This window comes from Cydia amplana, chromosome 12 (assembly GCF_948474715.1).
Source record: "Cydia amplana chromosome 12, ilCydAmpl1.1, whole genome shotgun sequence".
Lineage (NCBI taxonomy): Eukaryota > Metazoa > Arthropoda > Insecta > Lepidoptera > Tortricidae > Cydia > Cydia amplana.
The window spans coordinates 10,523,349-10,548,905 of NC_086080.1; the positions used below are offsets into that span (position 1 = coordinate 10,523,349).

At 36.9% G+C, this 25,557-nt stretch overlaps 3 protein-coding genes across 8 annotated transcripts in view; 2 read left to right on the plus strand and 1 right to left on the minus strand.

The window, feature by feature from the left end:
* The first annotated feature begins 300 nt into the window (after positions 1–300).
* On the plus strand, positions 301–2,191 carry LOC134652991 (NADH dehydrogenase [ubiquinone] 1 alpha subcomplex subunit 6-like). Its single transcript, XM_063508264.1, has 3 exons — positions 301–505; positions 844–959; positions 1,994–2,191. Exons 1-3 carry the CDS (start codon positions 376–378, stop codon positions 2,120–2,122), a joined length of 375 nt encoding a protein of 124 aa, XP_063364334.1. The 5' UTR covers positions 301–375; the 3' UTR covers positions 2,123–2,191.
* A 566-nt stretch (positions 2,192–2,757) lies between these two features.
* Positions 2,758–4,355, plus strand: LOC134652733 (NADH dehydrogenase [ubiquinone] 1 alpha subcomplex subunit 6-like). Its single transcript, XM_063507895.1, has 3 exons — positions 2,758–2,922; positions 3,356–3,471; positions 4,224–4,355. Exons 1-3 carry the CDS (start codon positions 2,796–2,798, stop codon positions 4,353–4,355), a joined length of 375 nt encoding a protein of 124 aa, XP_063363965.1. The 5' UTR covers positions 2,758–2,795.
* Positions 4,356–8,167: 3,812 nt separating this feature from the next.
* LOC134652985 (calcium-binding protein E63-1) overlaps positions 8,168–25,557 on the minus strand; it is a 32,317-nt gene continuing 14,927 nt past the window's right edge. For 3 of the 6 annotated variants that reach the window (XM_063508252.1, XM_063508256.1, XM_063508257.1), the window contains exons 2-7: positions 24,912–24,944; positions 19,838–19,925; positions 13,995–14,138; positions 9,952–10,084; positions 9,676–9,824; positions 8,169–8,276 (exon numbers count right to left, since the gene is read on the minus strand). In XM_063508252.1, the coding sequence (XP_063364322.1) occupies positions 8,254–8,276; positions 9,676–9,824; positions 9,952–10,084; positions 13,995–14,138; positions 19,838–19,925; positions 24,912–24,944 (570 nt within the window). In that variant the 3' untranslated portion in view covers positions 8,169–8,253. Of the gene's footprint in view, positions 8,277–9,675; positions 9,825–9,951; positions 10,085–13,994; positions 14,139–16,047; positions 16,218–19,837; positions 19,926–24,911; positions 24,945–25,557 lie in introns of those variants that run through there. The other 3 variants (XM_063508253.1, XM_063508254.1, XM_063508258.1) reach the window with 3 other exon arrangements.

Below are 25,557 nucleotides of genomic sequence, written 5' to 3' on the forward strand. Positions count from 1 at the left end.
AACATAAAGAGAATCTTACTCCCTTTGTCTTACACTAGTACTAGCACCCAAAAGAAAAGGATGAGTATAGTTTTTTGCTCTTATTTACTGACAAATTTGGTTTGACCAACTATATTTACCCAACCTACCCCAATGGAAGAACAACCGTGATCTTAAGTCCCCTCCACACTCACGTTCGCTGCTTCGCGCCGCGATCCGCGCACGAGTGGGAGGGCCTTTTATAGGGATTTCAATTTTTTTACTGGTCACCCAGGAGAAACGTCAAACAGGAAAATGTCACTGTCAGCTGTCATTTTCGTTCTGTGATGGTTCTGTGACTGTGACACTATCACTGAAACGAAATAAACTCGAAATAGATTAAAGAATTTTATAAAAATGTCTTCTCAGCGAGCAATACAAGTCGGACAAAAACTTGTAAAGCCAGTGCTCTCGACTACTCCTGGGGAAGCCAGGAGACGAGTCCTGAATCTGTACAAAGCATGGTACCGTCAAGTCCCCTATATCGGTATGTTACCAGTTATGTCATCGTATTCCGCAGATCTTAAATCTAGATGGTAGTATTCTACAAAACCTTAGACCTAGCAACTATAGGGGAGTGCACTTGCTTCAACCACACCTTCCCCACAGGGAACATAAATGAAATCATATTCTAGTATTTTGAGATAGATGTACCTATTTGTTTTATGGTTGATAACAATGTTTATCTATTTGTAACAAATTGACGATTTAATTACTTTAAGTTATAAAACCACTACTACATTGACAACTGAAATTTAAGAGTATCATTTTGTAGGTAGCATAAGTTTTTATCTCCAAGTAAAAATGGACCTTTTATCATTTCAGTCAAGGACTATGACATCCCAAAGTCAGAAGAACAGTGCCGACAGAAATTGAGGGAACTGTTTCTCGCTAATAAAGATGTAACTGACATCAGAGTTATTGATTTGCTGGTCATCAAGGTATTCATTATTTATTTATTTTTAACTGTAGTGCTAATAACAAGGGTACCCATAGCAGACTTAATGTATTTTAATAGTCTCTGCCTGTGAACCATTAGGCTGAACCAAAATGATGTAAGGTGAGAGAACCATCAGGCAGGTGGTATGCTTGTTAGTCACCGACGGGGCATAAAAAAAAAGAAAGTAACTGTTACATTCATGTATGTGAGTATGTGTAACTGTGTATTTACGATTTGACCACATATTCAAAGAGTATATATATATATATATATATATAGTTAGTAAGGCCCAAATTAATTATTAATTAACTTTCATATGTTTTACTAAAAATATAAGACTTATTTTTGCTTATGAAATAATTGAGTATGCAATGTTTCATTACTTTGTTTTGATTCAAAATGTCGCACTTACTGATGCAACGTCACCAAAGTCTCAAGTGATGACTATGTAAGCAATACATACATCGCCGCTCAAATAAAATGTATAAATTATTAATGTACCCTGTTATTTAAACGTTCCTTTAAAATAATTTCATAGTACTGAAACCTTTGCCATGAATTTACATGCACACACTACTCTTGCTTTTTAAAATGGGTAAATAATTAAGGAATTTACCTGTCAGATCCCAGTGGCTCCAATATGAGTCGGAATTGTATGGATTTGAGAGGTCCTGGGAAACGAGGGGTTAAAAGTTATGATGTAAGTGAGAGACTTAAAAGCAATAAGGTGTTATGTTATGTTATAACTATTCTTATACCCTTGTTTGAAAGAGACCAAAATATTGTAAAAAAAGCACTTATTTCTGTCATTTGAAATGGAAAGTGGAAAGGCTTAATGTTATGATTCTTACAATGTTTGCAATTTCTCCAATGATAAAGTAAAAAAATCGATTAAAATCATACATACATACACAATCTCTTAGTATTTTTTATGGGTTTCATGTTTTCCAATTTGATTTAGTTATTCCTTTATAACAAACTCATTTTCCATTTATTTAACTACTTCATATTAAGGTTTAAATATTTTACTTCCAGGGACAAATGGAGCTGAAAGAAACTGTAGAAATCTGGAAACAAAAAGGTCACATCATGGCATATTTCAAACCCACTGAGGAGCCCAAACCCAAGGACTTCCTTTCCAAGTTCTTTGCTAGCAATGAATAGTTTAAGAGAAAATGTGTAAATAGCCAATCTAATGATAAAGTTTAAATAAATCCTAGCTGCAAATTATAATACTTGTATTGCTGCCTTGGCGAAACCAAAGAGTTATTTATATTAGAAGAGGTGTAAAGTATAAGCATAATTAATGCATGCCTCGAATTTTACAGTCAAACAGGTAGATGTTGCTGTATGGTCCTGTATGTTATGCAGTAACTCTGTTTGTCATAATTTGATGTTTGACAATTCAGTTACCATAAAAGATATAATTTGGAGATGCACAGAGCGATCTTGTTCGAAAACCTGACCGACGCAACGCAACGAACGAAAAGCAATAACTAGGTGTTTAGTCAATAGAAGCAGTAAAGCACTTGCCAAAGGGTTTGGTATCTCTCATCCTTTTGTAATTGAAGATGTAGGACGAAACATGTAATGTAAGTAGGTATAAACATTTTTAGTTCAGAGTTCTGGCCCTATTAACACTAAGTCTACAAATTCGGATTATAGGTAAGTAATAAAATGTTTTGGTAACACAGAGTAACCTTTTTATAATCCGTAGCACCAGCCATAAAGTGCAAATTATAAATCCTTTTTTAATGTCATGTCAAAATGACGTTTTAATAGTATCAGTCAGTATTATTTTGAGCATTATAATATCTCCAAAATCTTATCGGAAAGGATGGCGCAGAAATCGTCCCAGGCCGCGTTCAAGCGCGTCAGACCGTTGATGTCAACGGACTGCTGCGAAGCCCGCCGACGGGTTATCTCTCTGTATAAAGCCGTTTATCGCTCCATCCCTTGGATAGGTAAGTATTTTTATTTCATAAGGGCGCGTGTACACGGTGCCGCCTCCGCGCCGATACCGCACCGCCGCCCTTATAATTGTATTTTATCAAGTATCGCGAAAACAAGGAGCTACGTAAGGCGCAGCCAGTCTTAACAAGGTACAACTAGCACACTTTGCAGTGTCTATGTTATTATAATCATTCCAACACGAAGGATATAGTCTGTTTTATTTAAACTATGAAGTACTGCCCATAGGAAATAATACGGAAAGCTCATTTGTTGCTTGCATAGAAAATGCATGGCGTAGTACTTTATAAGTAGTAAAAAAATACAGGTTAATTATAATACTAGGTACTTTTTATATTTATATGTATAAGTAAGTCGTTTCTAGAGGGGACCATAGCATATCCATATACGTGATGTAAACATTTGGTTTAAATTAACTTGTTGCAGTGAAATATTACGACATCCCTAAAAATGAGAACGACGTCCGCTTGAAACTACGAGAATTGTTCTACAAGAACGCTTGCGTCACAGATGTTAGAGTTATTGATCTGCTAGTTATCAAGGTAAGTTCTATTTAATAATACCCAGGTTCTTGTCTATAATACTCTTGGAAACATTTAGAGGAACGCAAAAAAAAGTTTTAATTACTGGTCAGCACCTAGTCATTTCAAAATTAAGTAGGTAGAGTAATTCGCCAGTAACTGGCCGCCCTAAACTAAAAATGAATTCTATTCACCTATTAACAGAATTCATTTTAGTATAAGGCGGCTAGTTATTGAAGGCTGGCCAGTTATTGAAACCTTATACTAAAATGAATTCTGTTTATAGGTGAATAGAATTCATTTGGTGGCCAATTACTAACAGTGGCCAGTTACTGGCGAATTACCCTACCTACCTAGTAATTAAACCTTTTTTTTTTGCGTTCCTGTAAATTTGTCCATGAGTGTATAATAGCTAATTATTTTTTATAATGTTTCTCTAATAATTTGAACCAGAAATAAATATTGGCTAATGTACTGAAATGACTCGATAATATGAGTAGGTTCATATTCTGTTGGTGAAAGACCCAGAAGGGCGAATAGATACCTATTTTTATTGTTCAGTCAGCATCGATAGTAGCGGATCTAACAACGCGCTGAAAGTATCTTCCACCTTCTAATATTTTTACAATTAAGTATAATTATTAAGTATCATATATATATGAAGCATATTCTCATCCGCTACTCGATGCTGACTTTATTCCAAAGGGATATGACGATTTGTATCTACCTTCAGTTAATAAGGAATAATTAGGGTAAACAACATATTCTTGTAGGGCTGGATGGAATTTAAGGAACTCAGAAACAATTGGCAAATGAAGGGCCGCCTCTTCTCCAACTGGAACCCAACCATAGAACCCAAGCCCTGCGACTTCCTCAACAAGTTCTTGGCCGGAATAGAAATTTAAGCAGCAGAAGTTGCTAAGCGGGCGAAGTGTTCAAAATTACCTTGACGCGCTCGTATTCTCTTAACAATAAAGTCGCGTCAAGATTATTTTGAACACCTCGCCCACTTAGCAACTATTGCTGCTGACTGTTCCTTGTCACAGTGACAATAATATCCCCTTGAGGCTTTCATATCATTCTCACTGACCGATTGACGGAGGTCTCAAGCTCTCAAGCTACGAAGTGGCGGAGACATCAAAACCCTTAAATGTACTTCAAATGAGGTGACTGAAATGAGCAATAGCTTAGACATTAAGAGCCATCGTTTTTCCACTAACCATTTTGAAACATTCAGCCTCGGCCAAAAGTTTTTTAAGCATCCTTGCGAACTTTATAAAGATCTCGAAATTTTAATCGAACATTTTAATTTTAGTCTCAACCCTTTATAAGGCATTAGGGATTATAGGGTGTCTGAAACTATGCAAAATTGAACCCTATCACTTTGAAACATCTAAAAAGGCCAAAAGCTCTGCCTTGTAAAGGTTTAATATTAAGCTTGTCAATGGAGCACGATTTTCTGTAAGGTCACCTCATTTAAGGCTTCGTCACACTGGCGCGTTTTCCGGGCAGGGCGTGAGCGCAGCGTGAGCGTTTTATATGTAAAAGCGGCGCGCCCCGCTCACGCCCCGCCCGGGAAACGCGCCTGTGTGACGAAGCCTTTACCAGGACACCGATTGTTCAAGGGTATGCCATAGCTGTAATAAAAAAAGGGTAGTAAAAATAAAATAACAAATCCAAAATTTATTGATCACTCATTCCACATCACACGCCTTTTAGAAAGGCTTAAATCTAACATGCTTGGGATATTCATTTGCTGTTGTGTTCGGGGTACCGGTACCGACTCGCGTGGTACCTGTAATCCAGTTAATAACCTAAGTTCTTTTTGTTAAATTTTAAGGTAGCATTTATGTAAATCTATTATAGTTTTGGTTGAAAACTGAACAAATGACCACTTAGGTCTATAGTTAATTATTCACATCACAGACAATTGAATTAAATAATCAACGGTCGGCGTCATCTAGCGAAGTTTTCGCTTTTCTATTAGTTCAGTTATCATTGTTCACATATACAGGGTGCCCAGTAATTAATGGATAACCTTCTAACCACCGACAGGGCACCTTAGGCTGGTCCAGAAAATGCACTTATATAGGTCTAGTAAAAGTTTCGTGGTTTTCGAAATAATCGCACTTTTCTAAATTTGAAGTATGGTGCTAGCTATTAAAAAAGACAGAAAAGTTCGATTATCTCGAAAACCACGAAACTTTTACTAGACCTATAAACAGTGCATATTCTGGACCAGCCCAAGGTGCCCTGTTGGTGGTTAGATGGTTATCCATTAATTACTGGGCACCCTGTATAAAGATAATATATTTAATAACAAAATATTCCTACTATTGAAACAGCTATTTGACTAGAGAATATTTTAACAATGTTTTACTAAACGTTATTTAAACTTAACTATATTCAAGTTAAATTACTCAATAAATGTAGATAGAATAGTATTTAACGTACAATATATGTACCTTTTAGAAATTGCAACAGCCTAGATCTAAATAATGGACTTATGATCAATGTCTTTAATCAAAATATACGTGTATATTGTTGAGTAGATAATATATCGCTGAGTATTGTATATTTCGTCTTGGCGATTATATTTTACATTAAGCAGCAGATTTTTGCCTTTGCCCTTTACCTATTTAATCTATACCAAAACTCGCAAACTTGCACCTATCACAAAATCACAATAGAAAGACTAAACGCAGGCACGTTACAGTTTTTTTTAGTCGCTTTAAAAGGATCTGATGTTATAGTTGCTTAATGCTCTCCAAAAGACTATATAAGTGTATTAAAAAAATAGGAGCCTTTTATAGCTTAAGGCTCCGTTAACGATTTTAGGGCCAAAATGTAAAATTGATAGATTTAGTCGTTGAAATTGTACTCCTTTTGTTACGTAATATCTAAATAACAAGTATTTAGTTTCTATTAACACGTCTTCTCATCTTGCCTTTTAATAATCAGGTCCCAAGCGTGCGTCACCGGAAATATATGACGAGAAGGGGCAGTTTTTAAAAATTCATCAAAAAATTATAGTTATAAATTATAAAAAATGATGTATAAGAACAGTTTCAGGAAATGTTGTAGATTGTTGAAGTATCAAAATTACGTTGAAATTAAGTCGATTTTGACGAAAAATGTTCACTTGTTTTGAAGTAATTTCTGGTGAAAATTGATTTCGTCTAACTTTCATTTACTCTTGTTCAATATCATATAACAAAAATGTAGTCTATGAAAGTTGGAGTACAGGATATGTGTAATATAAAATTACCATTTTTAGCAGTCCAAACTTTACGAAATTTACAAATAAGATCGACTAAATCAGTGCTTTACGCGCATTTACCTAAACGTCCATCAGAAAAAAAATCATTACTAATTTAGTGAGTCAGTTTTCAAAAAAATGATCTGTACAAATGCAAGACAAGAAGACTTGCTAATAGATACCAGTACTTGTTGTTTCTATTACGTAACAAAAGGTGGACAATTTCATCGACTCAATCTATCAATTTTACATTTTTGCGACTAAAATCGATACCGGCCTCTTAATACCTACGTCCTTCGTTCGCAATACTTATCTGCTGCTGATTGCACCGAAAACTTATCCGTGTGTGTAAGTATCCACTAAAAATAATTTAAATGGACGATTATTATTATTGTACTTTGTGTAATATTGCGGATTTGACTTAGGTACTTCTTAGTACGTTATTTAAGGGTCCAGAATTAACAATATTTCAAGTTTAGGTGAAGGTAGGGCGGTAGTTTTTCCATGAGTCTTTCAGTTATTTCGTGTTTGCGCCTCTAGACTTGGAACACCTGATGGGACCTGAATCGCCTGACGGCAGGTCTAATACGAGTAAGTCCAGTAAGATATACCTATTGAACATTTGCTAGATTGGAAACCAAAAGCAATATAGTTTTCTTTTGTTGTTTTTTTTTTAATATAAAAGAAAATATTCGTTGTTTTTTTTTTGTATACTTAGTCCTGATTTTTTTAGTAAATTACTAACCCATCCAATAGAGCTTACAAATCATTCACAACCATAAAATATTTATTCCGTACCGACGCTTACAAGTACGGACTCTCAAATCTAAATACGAATGCAAAATATATTACGCCATAAGTACATAATTATATATGTATATTATATCAACGTTTTCTTAATTATCTAATCTAGTATATTGTTAACAACTTAATTTTTTTATATGCTAAATACTTCTAAATTTTCTTTACAAAATGTTCTATCATAAGTACTTAGGTCAATTGTTTAGCGGTACCACATCTCAATATTTTTATTGCAGATACCTTGATTTTACAATTAACAAAATCCTCGATAAATATAGCTCTATATATATAAATTATATAATAACAAATAGGCATAGTATATTTATGGAAGATTTTTCGAGCAACCTTTTATGTCTTCACATTAATTCTAAAGTCAGGGTAAATCCCATTTGTCGAATAGGTATCGTAGATGTACATAAGTATTTCTACACTACCGCGTAATATGTCGCGACGTGACAAGATACAAATAATCCTAATCCTAGTAAAATCTAGCAGCCAAATACATGAACAAGTTGTTCAAACAATCTGTTTAAGAATCTTTTACTGAATAAAATGAAGATTATGTGATTTTATTCCGCTTAGCTATATCTTGTTGCTAACTATACCAATAGGACTGCAGTTAACTATTGTTCAGAACAAATGGGTACTGCCCCGACATGACGCACGAAGCGAGTAGCGCCGCTTGCGTCGACGCTGTCTTTATATTCTACCATAATCTCTACTGAGGTCTTCCTTCCACGAAGTTACAACAGCATTTTCACGAATTCTGGAACAAAAAAGCTTGTTATAAATAGTGTTTCAGATCATTTTAGCTATAAAATAGCTTCCAAAGAGCTAGGTTTGATTGAACCAAACGGGTAAAGGAAAATAAAATGATTTAACTTCTCTAACCATTTTATTTTTCGAACATCGGGGCTTTATTTCGGAAAGGTGTACAGGAAGGTGGTAATAATCGTTCGCCAGCGAAATACACTAGCGTGCAGGTTGACTATAAAACTAGTTCAATAAAAAGTTAGGTGTCAATCATATAAAAAAAGCTCCAACTAAAACTAAAAATATAGCGCAGGTAGATAGGTAGGTACTGGCTTACCCGCGTAAGTGGTAAGTTTCCAGAATGGGCCAATGAGTTATTTGAAACATCATTTGATATTTACCGGTCGCTTTTTTTTTCATTCAGGCCTAGTTTTCCTTTTAGGTTGGAACGTTAGATAAGGGCGCTTTCCTGAAAACTAGTGGCTATAACAATTCTTGGAATTGTTTAGGTTGTCGAGTAAACTCCTGGATTCCAAAGTTAGCCGTACAACGCAAGGAGGACGATGATTAGGTATGCTGTTTAAAGGGCTAACTGATGACTTCGAGTGCGTCACCTGGTTGAGCTGCGCGTACGCTGATACTCTACCTACTATAGTCGTTGTAGTCAAGCAGATAGTTACCCTCGTAGTCGATCCGGCCGTCGTGGTCGATGTCTCCGAGCGCGAGCACCTGGTTGAATTGCGCGTCCGTGACCGGCTCGCTGATACTCTACTATAGTCGTTATAGTCGAGCTGATAGTTACCCTCGTAGTCGATCCGGCCGTCGTGGTCGATGTCTCCGAGCGCGAGCACCTGGTTGAATTGCGCGTCCGTGACGGGCTCGCTGATACTCTACTATAGTCGTTGTAGTCGAGCTGATAGTTACCCTCGTAGTCGATCCGGCCGTCGTGGTCGATGTCTCCGAGCGCGAGCACCTGGTTGAATTGCGCGTCCGTGACCGGCTCGCTGATACTCTACTATAGTCGTTGTAGTCGAGCTGATAGTTACCCTCGTAGTCGATCCGGCCGTCGTGGTCGATGTCTCCGAGCGCGAGCACCTGGTTGAATTGCGCGTCCGTGACCGGCTCGCTGATACTCTACTATAGTCGTTGTAGTCGAGCTGATAGTTACCCTCGTAGTCGATCCGGCCGTCGTGGTCGATGTCTCCGAGCGCGAGCACCTGGTTGAATTGCGCGTCCGTGACGGGCTCGCTGATACTCTACTATAGTCGTTATAGTCGAGCTGATAGTTACCCTCGTAGTCGATCCGGCCGTCGTGGTCGATGTCTCCGAGCGCGAGCACCTGGTTGAATTGCGCGTCCGTGACCGGCTCGCTGATACTCTACTATAGTCGTTGTAGTCGAGCTGATAGTTACCCTCGTAGTCGATCCGGCCGTCGTGGTCGATGTCTCCGAGCGCGAGCACCTGGTTGAGCTGCGCGTCCGTGACCGGCTCGCCGATGATCTCGAGCGCGCTCCGTAGCTCGTCTCGCGTTATGTAGCCGTTGTTGTCGCGGTCGAACACTCTGTAACGAACACGTTCGTGACTAAAATAGGACGCTTATTCCATAAATGGGGTAGTTTCGGAACAAGTAAAACTGATTCTTATGTTATATGTTTGAGGTAGAGCTACATATTAAGTAGGTTGCTTACTTAAAAGCAGCGAGCAGGTCCCTCGTGATTTCCTCTTCGGAATCACCGCCAATGTTACTGACGTCCATCCCTTGCACCGCCTGAATCTTTGTCACCCACTGCATAAAGTCGTTCTCATCTATTAGGCCGTTACCTGAAATTAAAAGTAGGTATTTTAAGTAACAACTACATAATGCGGGGCCTTAAAACTCAAGAGGCGTAGTTGCAAAACGAATCGTACAGTCAGCATCGAATATAGTTATAATCATATTTATAATCATAGATTGAGATATATACTATCATTCTGAAATGACAACATTCCAACTGTCGTTATGACAACATTCCAACTTAAAAATGCCATACGCCATACCTAAAATGTTAAGACAGCCAAGTTATTTTCATTTTCATGTAACTGCAAAATTTTATCAAATGCCTAATTATTAGAATACTTTTCACCAGTAAAAATAAATGCTAATAATTGAGCAAAAGGACGTGTCGTTAAATTTTAATTACGATGGTAGGGCAGTGATGACGTCAGCGCTTTACCCTCAGCCCGCCTCTTTCGTGTTTATTATGTGCTCATTATTACCAATATTTAGCCGTTAAGTATACCCGGGTATATCATTATGTTTACGTTACGACGCGCTTTGTTGTAACCCGAGGTATTTTCCGTAAGTAGGTATACTTCTGATACCTTGCCAATGAAAATGAATCGCAAATTTAAATTGGTACGTACCTACTACGAAGTGGCAAGACTAACTTACTTACTGGAAAGTTTGGTTTAGAATATTAAAAAGATACTGTCGATAGCAGATTTCGTAGATACTGTTTCTAATAATAGGATAAAATAGGAATTAAAAATAGGTAAATTCTTTAAAAGATTCCGAGATATTGCACGTCCGATCATTTTAACGCTAGGTAACGATTATTTTCCTGACCATCTGTTACGTCAATGTAACTCCATCAAGCCAATCGCTCGTATCGTCCGTGAACTAATCTCAGATGTGGACGGTAAATAGCATTAGCATAGAGCGATGCGATGGCGGATAGGGCTGGACGTTATTCCCTAAACCATCCAGTTCACCAGAGGCCCAGTATAAGTCAATCGTTTAATCACTTATAATCGTTATAAAGCGCACAGGTCAAGATATATAAGACAGGAGGTTAAGATAAGGTGGTGTGTGAATGATAGGGCTGGATGTTATCGGGGTTGCGTGCAAACGCAAAGGTCACACCATGTCCTGAGCCGAGGGCATGGGTTACACCTGACATCTATCGCGATTATTTTATTTAATAGATCGTATTTCAACCTTTTTTCCATTGATATCACTTATACAATGACAAGATCAAGGCCAGTACACTGCTCGCGTATTCAGAAGCTTAAGAGGACGACCGCCCATTTTCGTCTTAGCGCTTGTTTATTCATTTTTTAAATTTCGCTAGCTATAAATTGGCTAATCATTCGGCAAAAGCACACGTCAAATAAGTATAAATATCTGGGAGACCGAGTTTTGCTCGGAAAACATATAAATACTCAAAAATACGCGTTTTCCCAGAGATAAAACCTAGCTAAATCGATTTTTCACCCCGAAAACCCCCATATCGCAAATTTCATCGAAATCGTTAGACCCGTTCCCGAGATCCCAGAAATATATATACATATAAATAAATAAATAAATATACATGAATTGCTCGTTTAAAGTTATAAGATATTGCTCGTTTAAAGTTATAAGATAAGATAACTAGGTATTAAATTATAAATATTAAAAAACCTTACGCTATAGGTATACCAACAAAATCCATTTTATGCCAAAAATGCCTTACATCATTTTGGAAAAGAGTGGACACTGTTCAAACTGGTGATCGATATCTATAAAACATTTTTAAGAACCAACGCAAGAAAACTCGCTTTCATGTAAAAAAACCTCATCGAAATTGGCCGTTGCAGAGCTACGATGTCACAGACAGACAGAAAGATATTGGCGTCAAACCTCCTCAAAACACCTCTCTTTTTGCGTAGGGGGTTAATAAAATAGGGATATAGGAAGAAAATTAAACTGCTTCTCATTACGAAAAGTAAAAAGCTTCTGAAGCTAGGTACCTTCCGTAATCGACGAAGTTCGAGAAAGCTTGCGTTAGTTGCTTGACGCCTCATTAGGTGTGGTAGTCGGTACCAAGGAAACGGTGAAGGTCAGAAAGGCACAGTTTGTAAATATTTTATGCAAATTGATAAATGTAATTGAGTAATATAAAAAATACTTGTGCGTGTTTTTATTATTATAATTAAACTTAAATTCTTTCGTTATTAAGGGGTGAATTATTATGCTGTTTACAGTTTGAGGTTGCACACATTGAGAATTCACTTCTAGTCATGTAGAGTTTACTACATGTTAGCGCGGTCTAAAGTTTGTTTTATAGGTACATACCCACAAGATTTTTTAGTCTTTAAAATGTACTGTTGTTTATTTCTCTTTTAGAAGTCGACGAACAATTCTATTACTTGGAAGTTTTTCCATGCCAACAATAATACGGATCCCCACACGCTTTAATTATAGTCAACGTAAACATATCTTAATTTTAGCAGACTGACGGTTTTGCTGTCAGTACCTATGCGACTGATTCCTTTCAAGTCTTTCAACGTTACAAATTCCACCGCTCCGCACTGTTTACTACTGCTGGCAAGTGCATCACTACAGGCAAATCAATGTCTACTACATCCTATCGATGTTCCTAGGTCCTAAGGAGAATTAGGAAATATACTAGTAGAGCAAAACATTTTCTTCCATCCATTCTTTGTTAGGGCAACCATAATTCATAAGAGCGTTAGGATTAATGATCAACACGATCATTACCTATGTCAACAAAATAGGACAAAAAACTAGGAATCTCGATATAGAGCCGGCCATGCCGGTATTGGTATGGCTAATATGGACCTCCAATCATATACCTGCCCTATTAGTATTACGAATCTTGCTTTATAACTACCCACGAATTCCATCAATTTCTTGAAACGGGCATAAAAGCACGTACCTATATAATTTGTACCTAAGTACCTGGACTCATTATATAAATACCTACATTATTAGTACGATGAAATTAGGCAATTGTTGGTTTCAATTGAATGGCGACAGATTTCTCTAGATGCGCCCCGTGTACTTATAAATGACGGATGACACATTCACACGTGCTTCAGCTTGGCACGTTCTCAAAGTGCAACCATAGGGCATTGCTCAATTTGATACAAACATGCATAACAACTTTGAAAGAATCATCAAGGGCGTATATTATTAATAAATATAAATTCTCTCGCCGATTTCGACCTTTTCATCGCCTGTTGTTGCCAATTTGTCAGGTTTTTTGTATGATTTTTTTGGCACAAAACGCTCATAAAAGTAACCTTCATTTAACAGTAGGTAGGTAATCTCGCTAGATACTTCTACCAAAACGTATTTTTACCGCGACATTCCGTAAAGAAATGTAAAGCTGGAATTTTGACTAAACGGGTTAAGTAACTGTTTCAAAACATTACAGGCACTGGGCGTAGGTGCTTAATTTGTCCTGTAAACCAACTCCTCAACTTTTTAACATAACCCCCGTCCCGTAATTAAGGCTGTATGGCTGAAGTGCCAATCTAAAGCAGAGTCTAAAGTTAACGACGTCGCCGCCCGTTTGTTTTTATTACGGCTGGGCTCTTACTTATTTTGGCTCGTTTTTTGATTCGTAGCACTAAGAGTTCATTTTGATGTAAGTAATTGTCTCAATTCACACCAAAGTTGTGTTGTTCGTTGGTTTGTAACAATGACAATCTTTATCTCAATTAGAGCCAAGGTTAAACCGTTGAGTTACGTTACGTTAGGTATTTGGGGACATCCTTCCTGAATACGTGTGTCGTCACACCTACGCAGCGCAGTACAACGTAAATAAACACTCTCTCACACAACGTGCACAACAGAAATATGAATACCTATATAACGTCAACCACGATCGTTATCATACAATTTCACTTTTGGGAAAACGGCTTCGGTTCATCGTCAGTAGTAGAAAATATGTTGGTAGCTACTGACCCGTCCGACTGGCGTCCTTGATGAGTTCCCCGATGAGGTCATCGCTGACCTCGATGCCGAGGTTCCGCAGCATGAACTGCAGCTCCTCGGGCGTCACGTGCCCGTCGCTGTCGCGGTCCAGCAGACCGAACGCTGTGCGGAGATCTGGAAAATATATTACCAATATGTTAACATATTTATGTTAGGGTAAAAGGTTTGGTTGATTCGATCATTTATAAACGATGGTATACTCCATTAACATTTACTGAGTGTGTTGGGACTGTTGGGTTGGTCACGTCTCATGAATCATCGGTATTAAGGAGTTCTTGTAAACTTTTCCCAACTAAATGCAAGAGGAGCTTTAGCTAAGTTTTTACCTTTAAAAGCCCTGTCAAGCTTCATCATGGAGAACGCTAATAAGTACATTAAGTGTTCTATATGGACACAACCATCACACATATGCAAGGTAAACTTGGCAAAATAAAATCAGTGTTGATTATGGCCCGGATAGAATATTTAAATCAGAGCCAGGTATAATTATTAATTATCCTTAGTCGTTTCTTCCCGGACGGTAACTCTTAAAGTAGCTAAGGGATATTACGATGCATTGTAAATGTCAGCTGTCGATCCATTGGTGAATTGAAGAACGGTAACGTATGAGTACACGTAGAGAAAATAAACATTTAGATTTAGAATTTATCCATATTATATATAAGAAGTTATGATTCAGAGAAAAGCCAGCTGAATGATAAAGTGGTGACCCACAGGTCACACGCCCGTATCGAATTTAACCGTAGCATTACTTATTATTTCTTAGAAGTTTTCAGTATCGAAGCTATGCCTCAAGTTTAGATAAAGGCCAAGGCTCTAAGACATCGAGAGCACGTCCTTGCGACCTAATCTTCGCTATTGATCATAGTTAGGGCGGGAATTCAAAAAGAGAGCAAATCAGAACCTATACATTTTTACGTTTATTATGATTCGAAATAGGATTAAGTACTATTTTATTTCAGGATATTCAATGGTAATTCTTTGGTTTGTTTTGTAGAACATTAAATAGAACATACAGTCAGTAGCTTATACTTTTAATACCTATTGTAACGAAGAAAATTCGGACTATTTTTGATACCTTACTGATACCTTTAAAATTTCTACCACTTTGCGCATTAACAGTTGAATGGCCTATTATTCGTCGTTTAAGTTTTCGGCGTGTTAAAGCTGGTTTTAACATAATAACAAATAAATTAAATTAAAACTATGTTTCTTCCATTTATTTTGGAACAGAACGAAATATCATACGTCAAATTTAAGCAGCTCTATGACTCTTGTTTATAGTTAAATGTTGCCAATGTTTAATTGATATAAAGTACTTTTTTGGGATTTGTTTAAGTTTCATTATTAATGCCACGTCCATTACATGGGTGTTTATATGTATAGGCTTTTAATTTATGCTCTACAATAAGAAAAACATGAAACATTACCTACTGCATTTTCATATTAAAATCATTGATACTGTGTTAAACAATACTAACAATGGTGTATCGAAAATCAGTGTTAGTTGCAACAAAGAAGCATTTTCGTTATTGCGTCCATTTGGCTCCGACAACAAGGGCCGAGCTGTAAACAACGCGTCGCCCAACCATACAATACAAAATACAATGTACACGAATTGTACCTAACTGGGAGGTTAACTTGCGAATGGCAGCTGGTACTAACTACGCGACACAAACAATCAAACAAAACACGTTTCCCTTTTATACTCTCCATTATTGAACTATAGGTACACTTTAGTTGCAATGCTATTAAAAGTTTGTTTATTTGGACGAATCGTGTGAATCTGAAAGTTTATTTATTAAGTTTGTATTGCAGAAACGTATTATTTGTTGATAGAATCCGTACAAACTCATTAAATGGTTGCTTATAAAGGTTTGTGATGAGGCAGCATTGATTGCGTATTAGCCCTGTTGAAGTAACCCTGAATATTACATACGAGTGTATTCAGTGTATAAAGTAATCCACACACTGTTTTGCTAGGACTTCAGTACCTAGCACACAAATTAGCACCGGCACTTACAGAAATCGTTGTCTTTCTTTTGACTGGTCATTATTGTATAATTTCCTTGTTGCTGTGACGGGACTCGCGTTTAACGCAAGAGCGTTTATCGAAACTGTGTGATGCTGATGAGATTGTTATAATTCTTATCATCTATGCAAAGTATCTCAAGGTTCTCGGTGGAAATGGCCCGCCATCAGTCCGCCGTCATATTATAACATGACGCGATATTGACAAAAGATTGCTTTATCTTTCTCTTATCTTCGTAATAAAGTTCGCGCTCTAAACTTAATTACCTAATGACTTGAATTACTACATAAACAACCGGGTGGCTAAGAAAACTCGGTATATTGAATTTTCCTATAAATGACCATCCAAGAACTGGATTTACGAATATTTAAGAATAAGAATAATAATAATAACCATTTATTATTGACACGTGATCTTGGACACGGCGCGGATAGTCCGCCGGTTCCTCTCTCTGCGGCCCTGACCACCGGCAGCTTGGGCCTTGCCCCGCTGCTGGCGGCACCCTAGGTTAGGTTGTTTATAATGTGTTTGTATGTATTTTTTATTGTTTTGTAAGTGTTTTTATATTTTACTTTTATATTCATATTATAAAGAACCTAACGTAAGACGAAAAATAAATAAAGTGAATAATAATAACCATTTATTACTATAGTTTTGCTAATATTATACTTGTAAATATCTAGGTGAATACGTCCCACTGCTGGGCACAGGCCTCCTATCGCGCATGAGAGGAGGCCTGTGCCCAGCAGTGGGACGTATATAGGCTGAATTATTTGTATTATTTTTAAATTTTTGGTATATAGCTAAAATATGGTATGTAAGGTATTGCACATAGCTACCTATCTGGTAGATATATTTTATGCCCATTCTAAATTTCATCGTGCCTTTTTCGAAAACAGATTGATAAAATATACCTAAATTAATACAAAAAACCCATGTTATTACTCGTACTTAAATATGCTTTGTAAACCGAAAGTTGGAATTCGAGAACTCCAGCGGCAAGTTAAACCGACATGTAGTAGTCTCTTTTTTAATAAACCTACCTACGAGGAATTTTTCTACTGAGCTTTAAATAAGTTGAAATTTTCATCTTTTTTTAAACTACGGTACGTATTCATGAGTGCGGTGCACATTATAAAATAGTTAACATATTTGACGGTCACGGCTCCGCTCGCGCTCGTCGCTCTACGCGCCGCATCTCGGTCAAAGAGAATACCAACAGTTGCCAAATGTTCGACCGTGCGGCTCCCTTGTATAATGAATGGCCAGTTAAAACGTTAGTATGTTATTATAAACTGACATTATATCCCGCCAGTGTCCCAAAATACCGGTCGCGGGAAATCGCAATCATCTTGGAACGACTCTACGTTTTTTGGTGACTGAATAAATGATTGCAATCGATACCTACTTTTTTGCTTTCCGCTTTTTTGCTTTAGAATTCCGGCTTCATGAGTCAGACCTTGGTAATTGAGAATCTCGGATCGTAGTGATATATCTTCATTATATTTTATGTGTTTTATAGAACTTTGACAAAAATCTGCCGGCTCAAGAACCATAGGTAATAAATTAATCGTGTGGTATAAATGACTGTACATAAAGTTACCAGATGTAAATCAAGAAGAAAGATGAGATAATTATTAATAATGTGTCCGTCACTCAATGAATTTTGTAGGTAATTGTTGCCATCAGAAAACATTGCTTATTTCACCTAAGATTTGCAATGCATAACATTGCAACGCTTCGATAAGCTATCTAAAACGTAAAAATATAGGTACATCGACAAAACAGATAGGTAGGTACCCAAAATAAATACAGGCTACTTATATCTTTTTACATGAATGTTTATGCTGTCATTCCATGAGCGCCCCAAAAGAGCCTGAAATTAAGTAAAATACAAGGTTCATTGGGGTGGCAGGTGTTAGTTTAAATACCGTAATAAACTCGAGCTTAGTCCAGGGAGATTGCTCGAAGTATGCAGCAAGTTGGATTATGTTCACTGACCCGTAGACAAGGCTAGCTCTGCTCTTGTGGTTTTAAAATAAAATCTAACAAGAATTCTTTTAGAAGTTTAAAGGTTCTTTGTCATAGACGCCGAGGTTAGGGACAATATATGTACGTATAAAGAATACTAGGAATAAAATGGCGTTTGTTTAGGTACCACTTACAAAACCTAAGTAATTAGGTGTGTCTTCGCTTTGGAGTTAAGTTTTAGCTGACTTATAAATATAAATGACGGTAGCTATAGATGCTTTCTAAAATCTGATTTGAAGGCTTTGAAGCCTTTATAAAGCAGAACAGAGGAATTATATTTCCCACCTGATTTTGAACTTTATTTGGACGCAATTTCTGACCCTTTTGTGCTTTATAAAGGGTTAATAGACTTGTATAGGCTACCTATGTAGCCTCTGTTTTAACCAAATCATTTTATTCCGATAAGTTAAGTAGGTACCTACCTATAGCTAAATATGTACTACCTAATTGGGAATATCGTTTTCGGAAAAATAAGTAAATTATTAAGGTACTTATACCTACATTTCAAGATGTTAACGCGTGGTTTAGCATTTTTTTTAATTGAGCTGACTTGTTTCGTCTGAGAATGTCCTGAAATTAATATTTATATTTGTTCCTTTATTTAACTTGTTGTTGTTGTTGTTGCTAATATTACCTATGTACCTAATCAAGAAAAACAATAGGTAATTGATTAGTTAGCTCGGAAACAAGATACAATACTTAGAATCCGCTTATAATGACACCGAAGGGAAGTGACAAACACGTCACATACTAAGCGGATGTCATATAAAGCATAGTGGATTAATTTCTTATTATTGTTAATTTTTCCGAATTAATCTCGAATTCCTTTGTAAGAAATGAGTTTTAATAACCTGGAACCAATTGTCAACTTGTCACCGAGAGTCAAAACGAAATCAACTTAAATGCCACGCACGCACCAAACGTCCTCGCAGGGAAAGATGTGGGAACGGCCACGAAAACCAGCGAAGTGTCAGTATAACCGGACATCCGACTTTGTCACTAAGAATTTTATATGAAAACCAAACATCGCACAGTAATTACGTCATAGTAAGCGGTTGGTCAGTATAGGCGGAGTCATAATAAACGGATTCTACTGTATTAGTACACTGTGTCAACGAAACGCCGCCAGTAATTTCACAAATTGTATTCCGCCAGGCTGATGTAACGAGTGAGTCAACACTACTCAAACTTATTTGCCATAAGTCTGGACCATTTACGTAAACGAACACCATAATGAAATGTTTGGCTTCACCACCACGGTGTTGGTTTCCGTTATGACCTTTCATTTTGTTTGTCATGCTTTTAAATACTTGGTAGTAAATATTTTAATGCCGTCAACTGGGAGTCTTTAAATCACGGCAATGTAAGTGTGAGTACTTAACAATAATTTTTGCTGTGTATTGAGTTTCGAATCGAACTACGTAAACTATGTCATATATTACGAGTTTATCACTTAAAAAGACCGGAAACTTAAGATTATTTGTGATTTCGCAATAGATACATTTAATTTAATTTAAGTAATTTAATTTACATATTTTACTCCGGTGAAGTTTTACATCACTAATAAAAGTATTTAATAGTAACGGCAGGTAGCGCATACATGTATGTAATTATGAAAATTGTGAAAGATATTATGTTCCCTATTCCTATTACCGGGGATTCACCTGGAATGACAAACAAACATTGAATTGAATTTTTTTCGACTAGAACTAGTTAAAATTATAGTAAAATCCATATGTGATTTACTTACTGTTGAGCATGGCTTCGCTCGGCGCGGGGACTACAGGCCGCTCGTCGACCGGCGATTGTCTTTTCTTAGTCTTCTTCTCATCTTCTTGCTGCAAAACAATACTCCCGATATCATCACAAGCCATTAAACTAGTTTAAAAATACCAGAAAATAAAGAGACACTGTTATTTAGAAACAATGAAATAAATATAAGTAACATCCGGAAGATACTGAGCTCTTTATCAAATTTAGTACTCTTATCAATTTTATCAGAAGAGTGATCAATATAATGCTTACGATTGAGGGGATTCTTATAAATGTATTGGTTGTTCATATAGCAAAAACATCGGCATTTTCTAACTTTGAAAATAATATTGGCAGTGTTCGGTTTTCGCGAAAGACTGACTTTTAGAGTCACCCCACACTAGCTTCTCTCGAGCGTCGGCGTCTAGTCAACTCTATGGCTGCTCCTCGACGCAACGTCGGCGCAACTGCGCAGCGGCGCCATTTTCCATAGCGCTGACTAGACGCCGTCGCTCAAAAGACGCTAACCGCGGTATTCGGAAAACAAGATCCGTTCTAGAGAAGAGAACGATACGATATGTACTAGATACCAACTAGTTTAGATTTCAACTAGATCTTTTGCAGCTCAATTCGGGCAACCAATGTCACTTTTACGTTAAATTATCGTTTTAAGATCGTTTCAAAATCGTTTTTAGATCTAAAAATACATAACGAGGCGTTTTAGACATTGTGATAATCGTTCAAGAGTATCTCCAGAATCGCGGAAATGTCAAATTTGACAGGTTATATCTTAAAAATATCGTTATCGTATCTTGGTGATGTCTAAAAGATAATGTCAAAATCAGAATCGGGCCCTTAGTGTGGTGTAGCACTAAGTTTTTTCAAACTGTCTAAGAGGCCACAAGTTGGGCCAGGGAGGCGTCGCAATATAAATTGATCTGCGTTTCAAACTGCTAGCCAGAGATACCACTGTTTTCTGCACCCATCTATACTTTCAGGCAAGTTTTAATATATTTACTATAATATTAGACTGCGTTGTCTGGATGTTGTTACACTATAAGCATTCGTTTTAATTACACAGTTCTTTAAAAATGGTCAAATATGTTCAACCGATCTCGAAAAACGTTTTTGATACCGGCAAACATTTACTGTTTAACAGATATTCATTTTAATATAGATTTAAGGGCAATCTTAATTAGGGCAGCAGTTTGATTTGACTTCTCTGAATACCAAAAACAAAGGACTGCCTACCTAATACCTACTGATTGAAAGTAATCGCCAAAAGTAATCGTATTTTAGACTATAATCCAACTCTAGACATAATACTCAGTGCTTTTCATGTAATTTATGGCTCCCACGTTGACTTTAACGCCTGCGCCGCGGTCGCCGCTATCCGCGCATATATCATTGACATTGCACAATCTTATCTAACGAGATGATCCTACTTACTTCAATATTTTATGTGATCTCCCACAATGTCACTCGCTTGACTCACTCAATATCGTTTATAGAGCAATTTCTGAGCACTGGATTTTTCTGTGTATGAAATTATAGTACTTTTACAACTTTTGAAACTGTAAATAGAAATACTAAGTACATATTTATTATAATTCTCGCTCGAAAACTTAACTCTCAATATGCGTGCATCTATATAGATAAATAATATCAGTTAGGTAGTATTTATATTTTAACAATGTGTTTAAAAATTAATGAAATACAATATGTATAAACATATAAGCCACAGTAAAATGTTAAATAGCAAGTTGGGGGTGAACCGAAGTTCATAAAAAGTACGAACGCGTTAGTCCCTAGCCATGTGCATTCAAATGGTAAACAAAACACGAAATTACCTACCTATATGCAATAGACGCCTTTTAGGTACCTACCTACTTATAGTTTTAAGTGTAGTGTGTTACGTACATCGTTTATCTTCTATCTGCACTGAGAATTATAATAATTAATTTTATATTGTTGAATGTCGCTTTGTTGTTCACATAAACATATATGTTAGGTAATGCAACATATCGTACCGTATTTTTAAATATGTAGGTCTTCTAGGTGTATGAGTATCATGACTAACACGAATACCGATGCCAGACAAATATGACATAAACATGTGGTGGACATTGATTTTGATTTACAACTTGGACTTTGTTTGACAGCACTTAACCTCGACAAGCATTTGGCGCAAAGACGATACTTCCTTCCCTTCATTTGGTTAATGCATGAGAATGACTAGCACAAAGCCAGAGGGCCTACCGCCAAGCCCCCGCCCGCATGCAAGAGTAATAGAGCGGCAGAAAACGATTTTCAAATGTTTTTCGACGATTTTCGATGTTGGTGGTAGGCCCTCAGTTACCGCACCTACTTATACCAGGGTGCGTAGCCAACGTACAATCATAAACGCTCCGTAGCTAACGAAACGCAACTGTCACTGCCGCACTAGTGGGGTAGAGTGATGGAGAGAGATAACAACTATACGCTACGGAGCGTTAACGATCGGCACGTTGGCTACGCGCCCTGTGAGGAGTAGATTATAACGAGCCCTCCGAGCCAAGGCTTCGGGAAACGGAAGTAAGCTTGCTCTGGCAAAGATTCCAGTACATTCCGATGCAAAGGTATCGTTCCATATGTTCTGCCTTGACATTTATTTTTAAACTTCGTGGTTGAGCATTTGTAACAAAACTTTTAGGTATGTATTAGCAAATCATTCTCCTAAATACATAGAAGAAAAACGATAATGGCAAATAAGGCTTGTTGTGATATGGTTTGTCACTAAATGTCTGTGTTTATTTTGACGTTGGTAATCGCCGCAATATATTACAATCTCAGTCATTCTTCAGACAATTACTTTGATCGCCCGGAGTGTTGCCAAAGAAATTATGTTAATTTATCTCTGACTGGCTGCGGCGTCTCGATCTAAAGTGATGGGACTATTTTAGGCAAATCGGTTTGATACTCAATACATCCTCAATTATAGACACGAGGGACCTTGATTAAACGTAGGAAGCTTAGGTAGTATGCGCGAGTGAAGTTAGCATAGAAATAGCTGGTGTCGCGCTTGGCACGGCATCAAATCGCGACACGGCCAGTAAATACCCGGCGCCCCCTCCGCGTCGACTCGCTTTGAGAAAAAATATGACATAGTGCAAGTCTCAGATGCCACGCCATCGGCACAGGCGGCTTTCTCAGTAAATAAACTGCGAGAACAAAGCACACCTGCCATCAAAGATGGCCCTAAATCATGCAGCATAATTGTTAGATAAACACTCCTGTCGCTAACACTTCAAGGGAAACCTAAAATTACACAAAGTATTTCAGGAGCCGCTATTTTGTACGAATATATTTTAGTTTGTTGATATTTACAAATCGAGATTCATTTATCACTAACTCGAATGCAGTTTTGGATGGAAAGTCGTGGAAAATTACTCTTGAAGTTTTTTTGTTGTGCCAGAAATAGTTCCCTGGTGTCAATAACCATTATCACATTCAGACTCTTCTTAGCATGAACCAAGGATAGCTATAATACAGCCAGAAACCACTTACGCGATGATTTGTGGTAGTGATTTGTAATAAATAGTTGGCAAGCGGCTAGGTATAGATAATTTGGGCGTGTATGATTCGCTTCCCTAATGTTAATGATTATATTCAGCTTCTATATATTTAGTCTGTTATTATAAAAATATTTTAATTATGGACAACCCATCTGGATCAATTAAGGTGAAATATGTTTAGGCAGTAAAAGTTAACGTTACTTTACATACACTAAAATATATATATAAATATTATAAATATTTATGTTTGTGTCGTGTAATGTTTACAAACATAGAATACCCACCGTATGCGAAGGTCATATCGCTTTTACATAACAAATTTTATTAAAATATGGCTTAGAATGGAACTAATAAACTTCGTGAATACTTCGTGAGTTCGTCGCTGTCGTTGTCAGTCAGGTATTTCAGTGCGAAATTGGGAGGTTTGATAGCCTGGAGGCCGATAATCAAGCCCATAACAAAATATTAAGGGCTTGATTTGGTTATGATACGACGTTGACAGAAATCGTAGTGTATCGCACCAATCAGCGTAAGCGATCGTCAACGTCTTATCAAAACCAGATCAAAAACTTAACAAGTATTAGCTAAATCAGAATCTGACTCATGGATGTTTTGAAATATTTCATAGAGCAATCAACGTAGGGAAGCGGGCATACTTATTACGTAGTTAGCGAACATAAAAGGGTCAGGGATTCCAAGTATTCCAAACGTCCTCTGCCCCCTGAGGGCAGAGGAATGACATGCCTCTCGAATGCCTCTATACGAGTACGACAAACGCAAAAAAACGATTACAATTTCAAACACAAGTTTATGCAGACTATTTTTAATATATCTCTGTTAAAAGATTCTAAAAGGTACGCAATACACACATAATGTTTTAAATTGAGTGCCTACTACTTGTGCAGTCAAGTGTAAAAATAGGGGTGCACTCATGATACTCAAAATATGTCCCATAGGTAGCTCTTATGTCAGCGAATTAAGAACTATGGAACATATGTTTGAATAAGTTGTATGCACCCATATTTTTACCCTTGACTGTAGTACTACAAAAAACTATGAAATAATCGATCATGTGAATGAGGAGTATGAGTTCAGGACTTCATAAAACAATGGAATGCCATTTAAAATTAAAACCTTTTATATAACACGTTACCGACCGACCGGTCTGGCATAAGTAGTGGGTAGTGACCCTGCCTGTGAAGCCGCAGTCCTGGGTTCGAATCCCAGTAAGGGCATTTATTTGTGTGATGAGCACAGATATTTGTTCCTGAGTCATGGTTGTTTTCTATGTATTTAAGTATTTGTATATTATATCTATCGTTGTCTGAGTACCCACAACACAAGCCTTCTTGAGCTTACTGTGGGGCTTAGTCAATTTGTGTAAAAATGTCCTATAATATTTATTTTATTTATTTTATTTTATTTTATAACAGAGAAGAATTCTTTAAAAAAAACATTCACCGGCCAGAGATTTAGTGAAATACAAATTTAAAATTAAGGAGAGACATCATTATTTACCTTTCTTCTAGTTCTTGACGTAGTCGCCATGCCCTGTAACAAAGAATACATTTTATTTCACGTTTACACTTGTGCGTATGGCGAAAAAATATTTGCATATACATAAAAATTCGTGTTCACTATTCACCTCGTAACCCCTCATTATTTTCACGATAATAAATATGAATTAACAGTAGACTGTTAACCTAACCAAGTTATGAAATGCACTCATTTATAACGACATACTTTATACGCCAATAGTTCGAGTCAGAAATGGGTGCTTCCCGAGTTAAACACTCAGTACTTTGCATTTCGACTAACATTAGGTACATACATGTAGGTAGAATTTATAAAACATTATTAAGTGTAAACTTGTAGTTTTTTCTTGAGGTAACATTCATTGAGCAATTAAGGTGAAAGGATATCGTTATTTATGAGATCGAGAGTCAAATAACTGCTGTGTTACTTTTCCTTATCTTTTAACTATTTGTTCACTGTATGTTATTATTTTGATGTCTTTTTCTTTTTCTGATTTTTCTTTCTTTTATTCTATTCTATTCTAAATATCATAACGGTAATTATACCAAAACTCCATGATCGGTTAAGCCGTTTTTCAGTTTTAACAAAAAAAACCCGCCCTAGTAAAAGGACGTAAGTGCTGCGAACA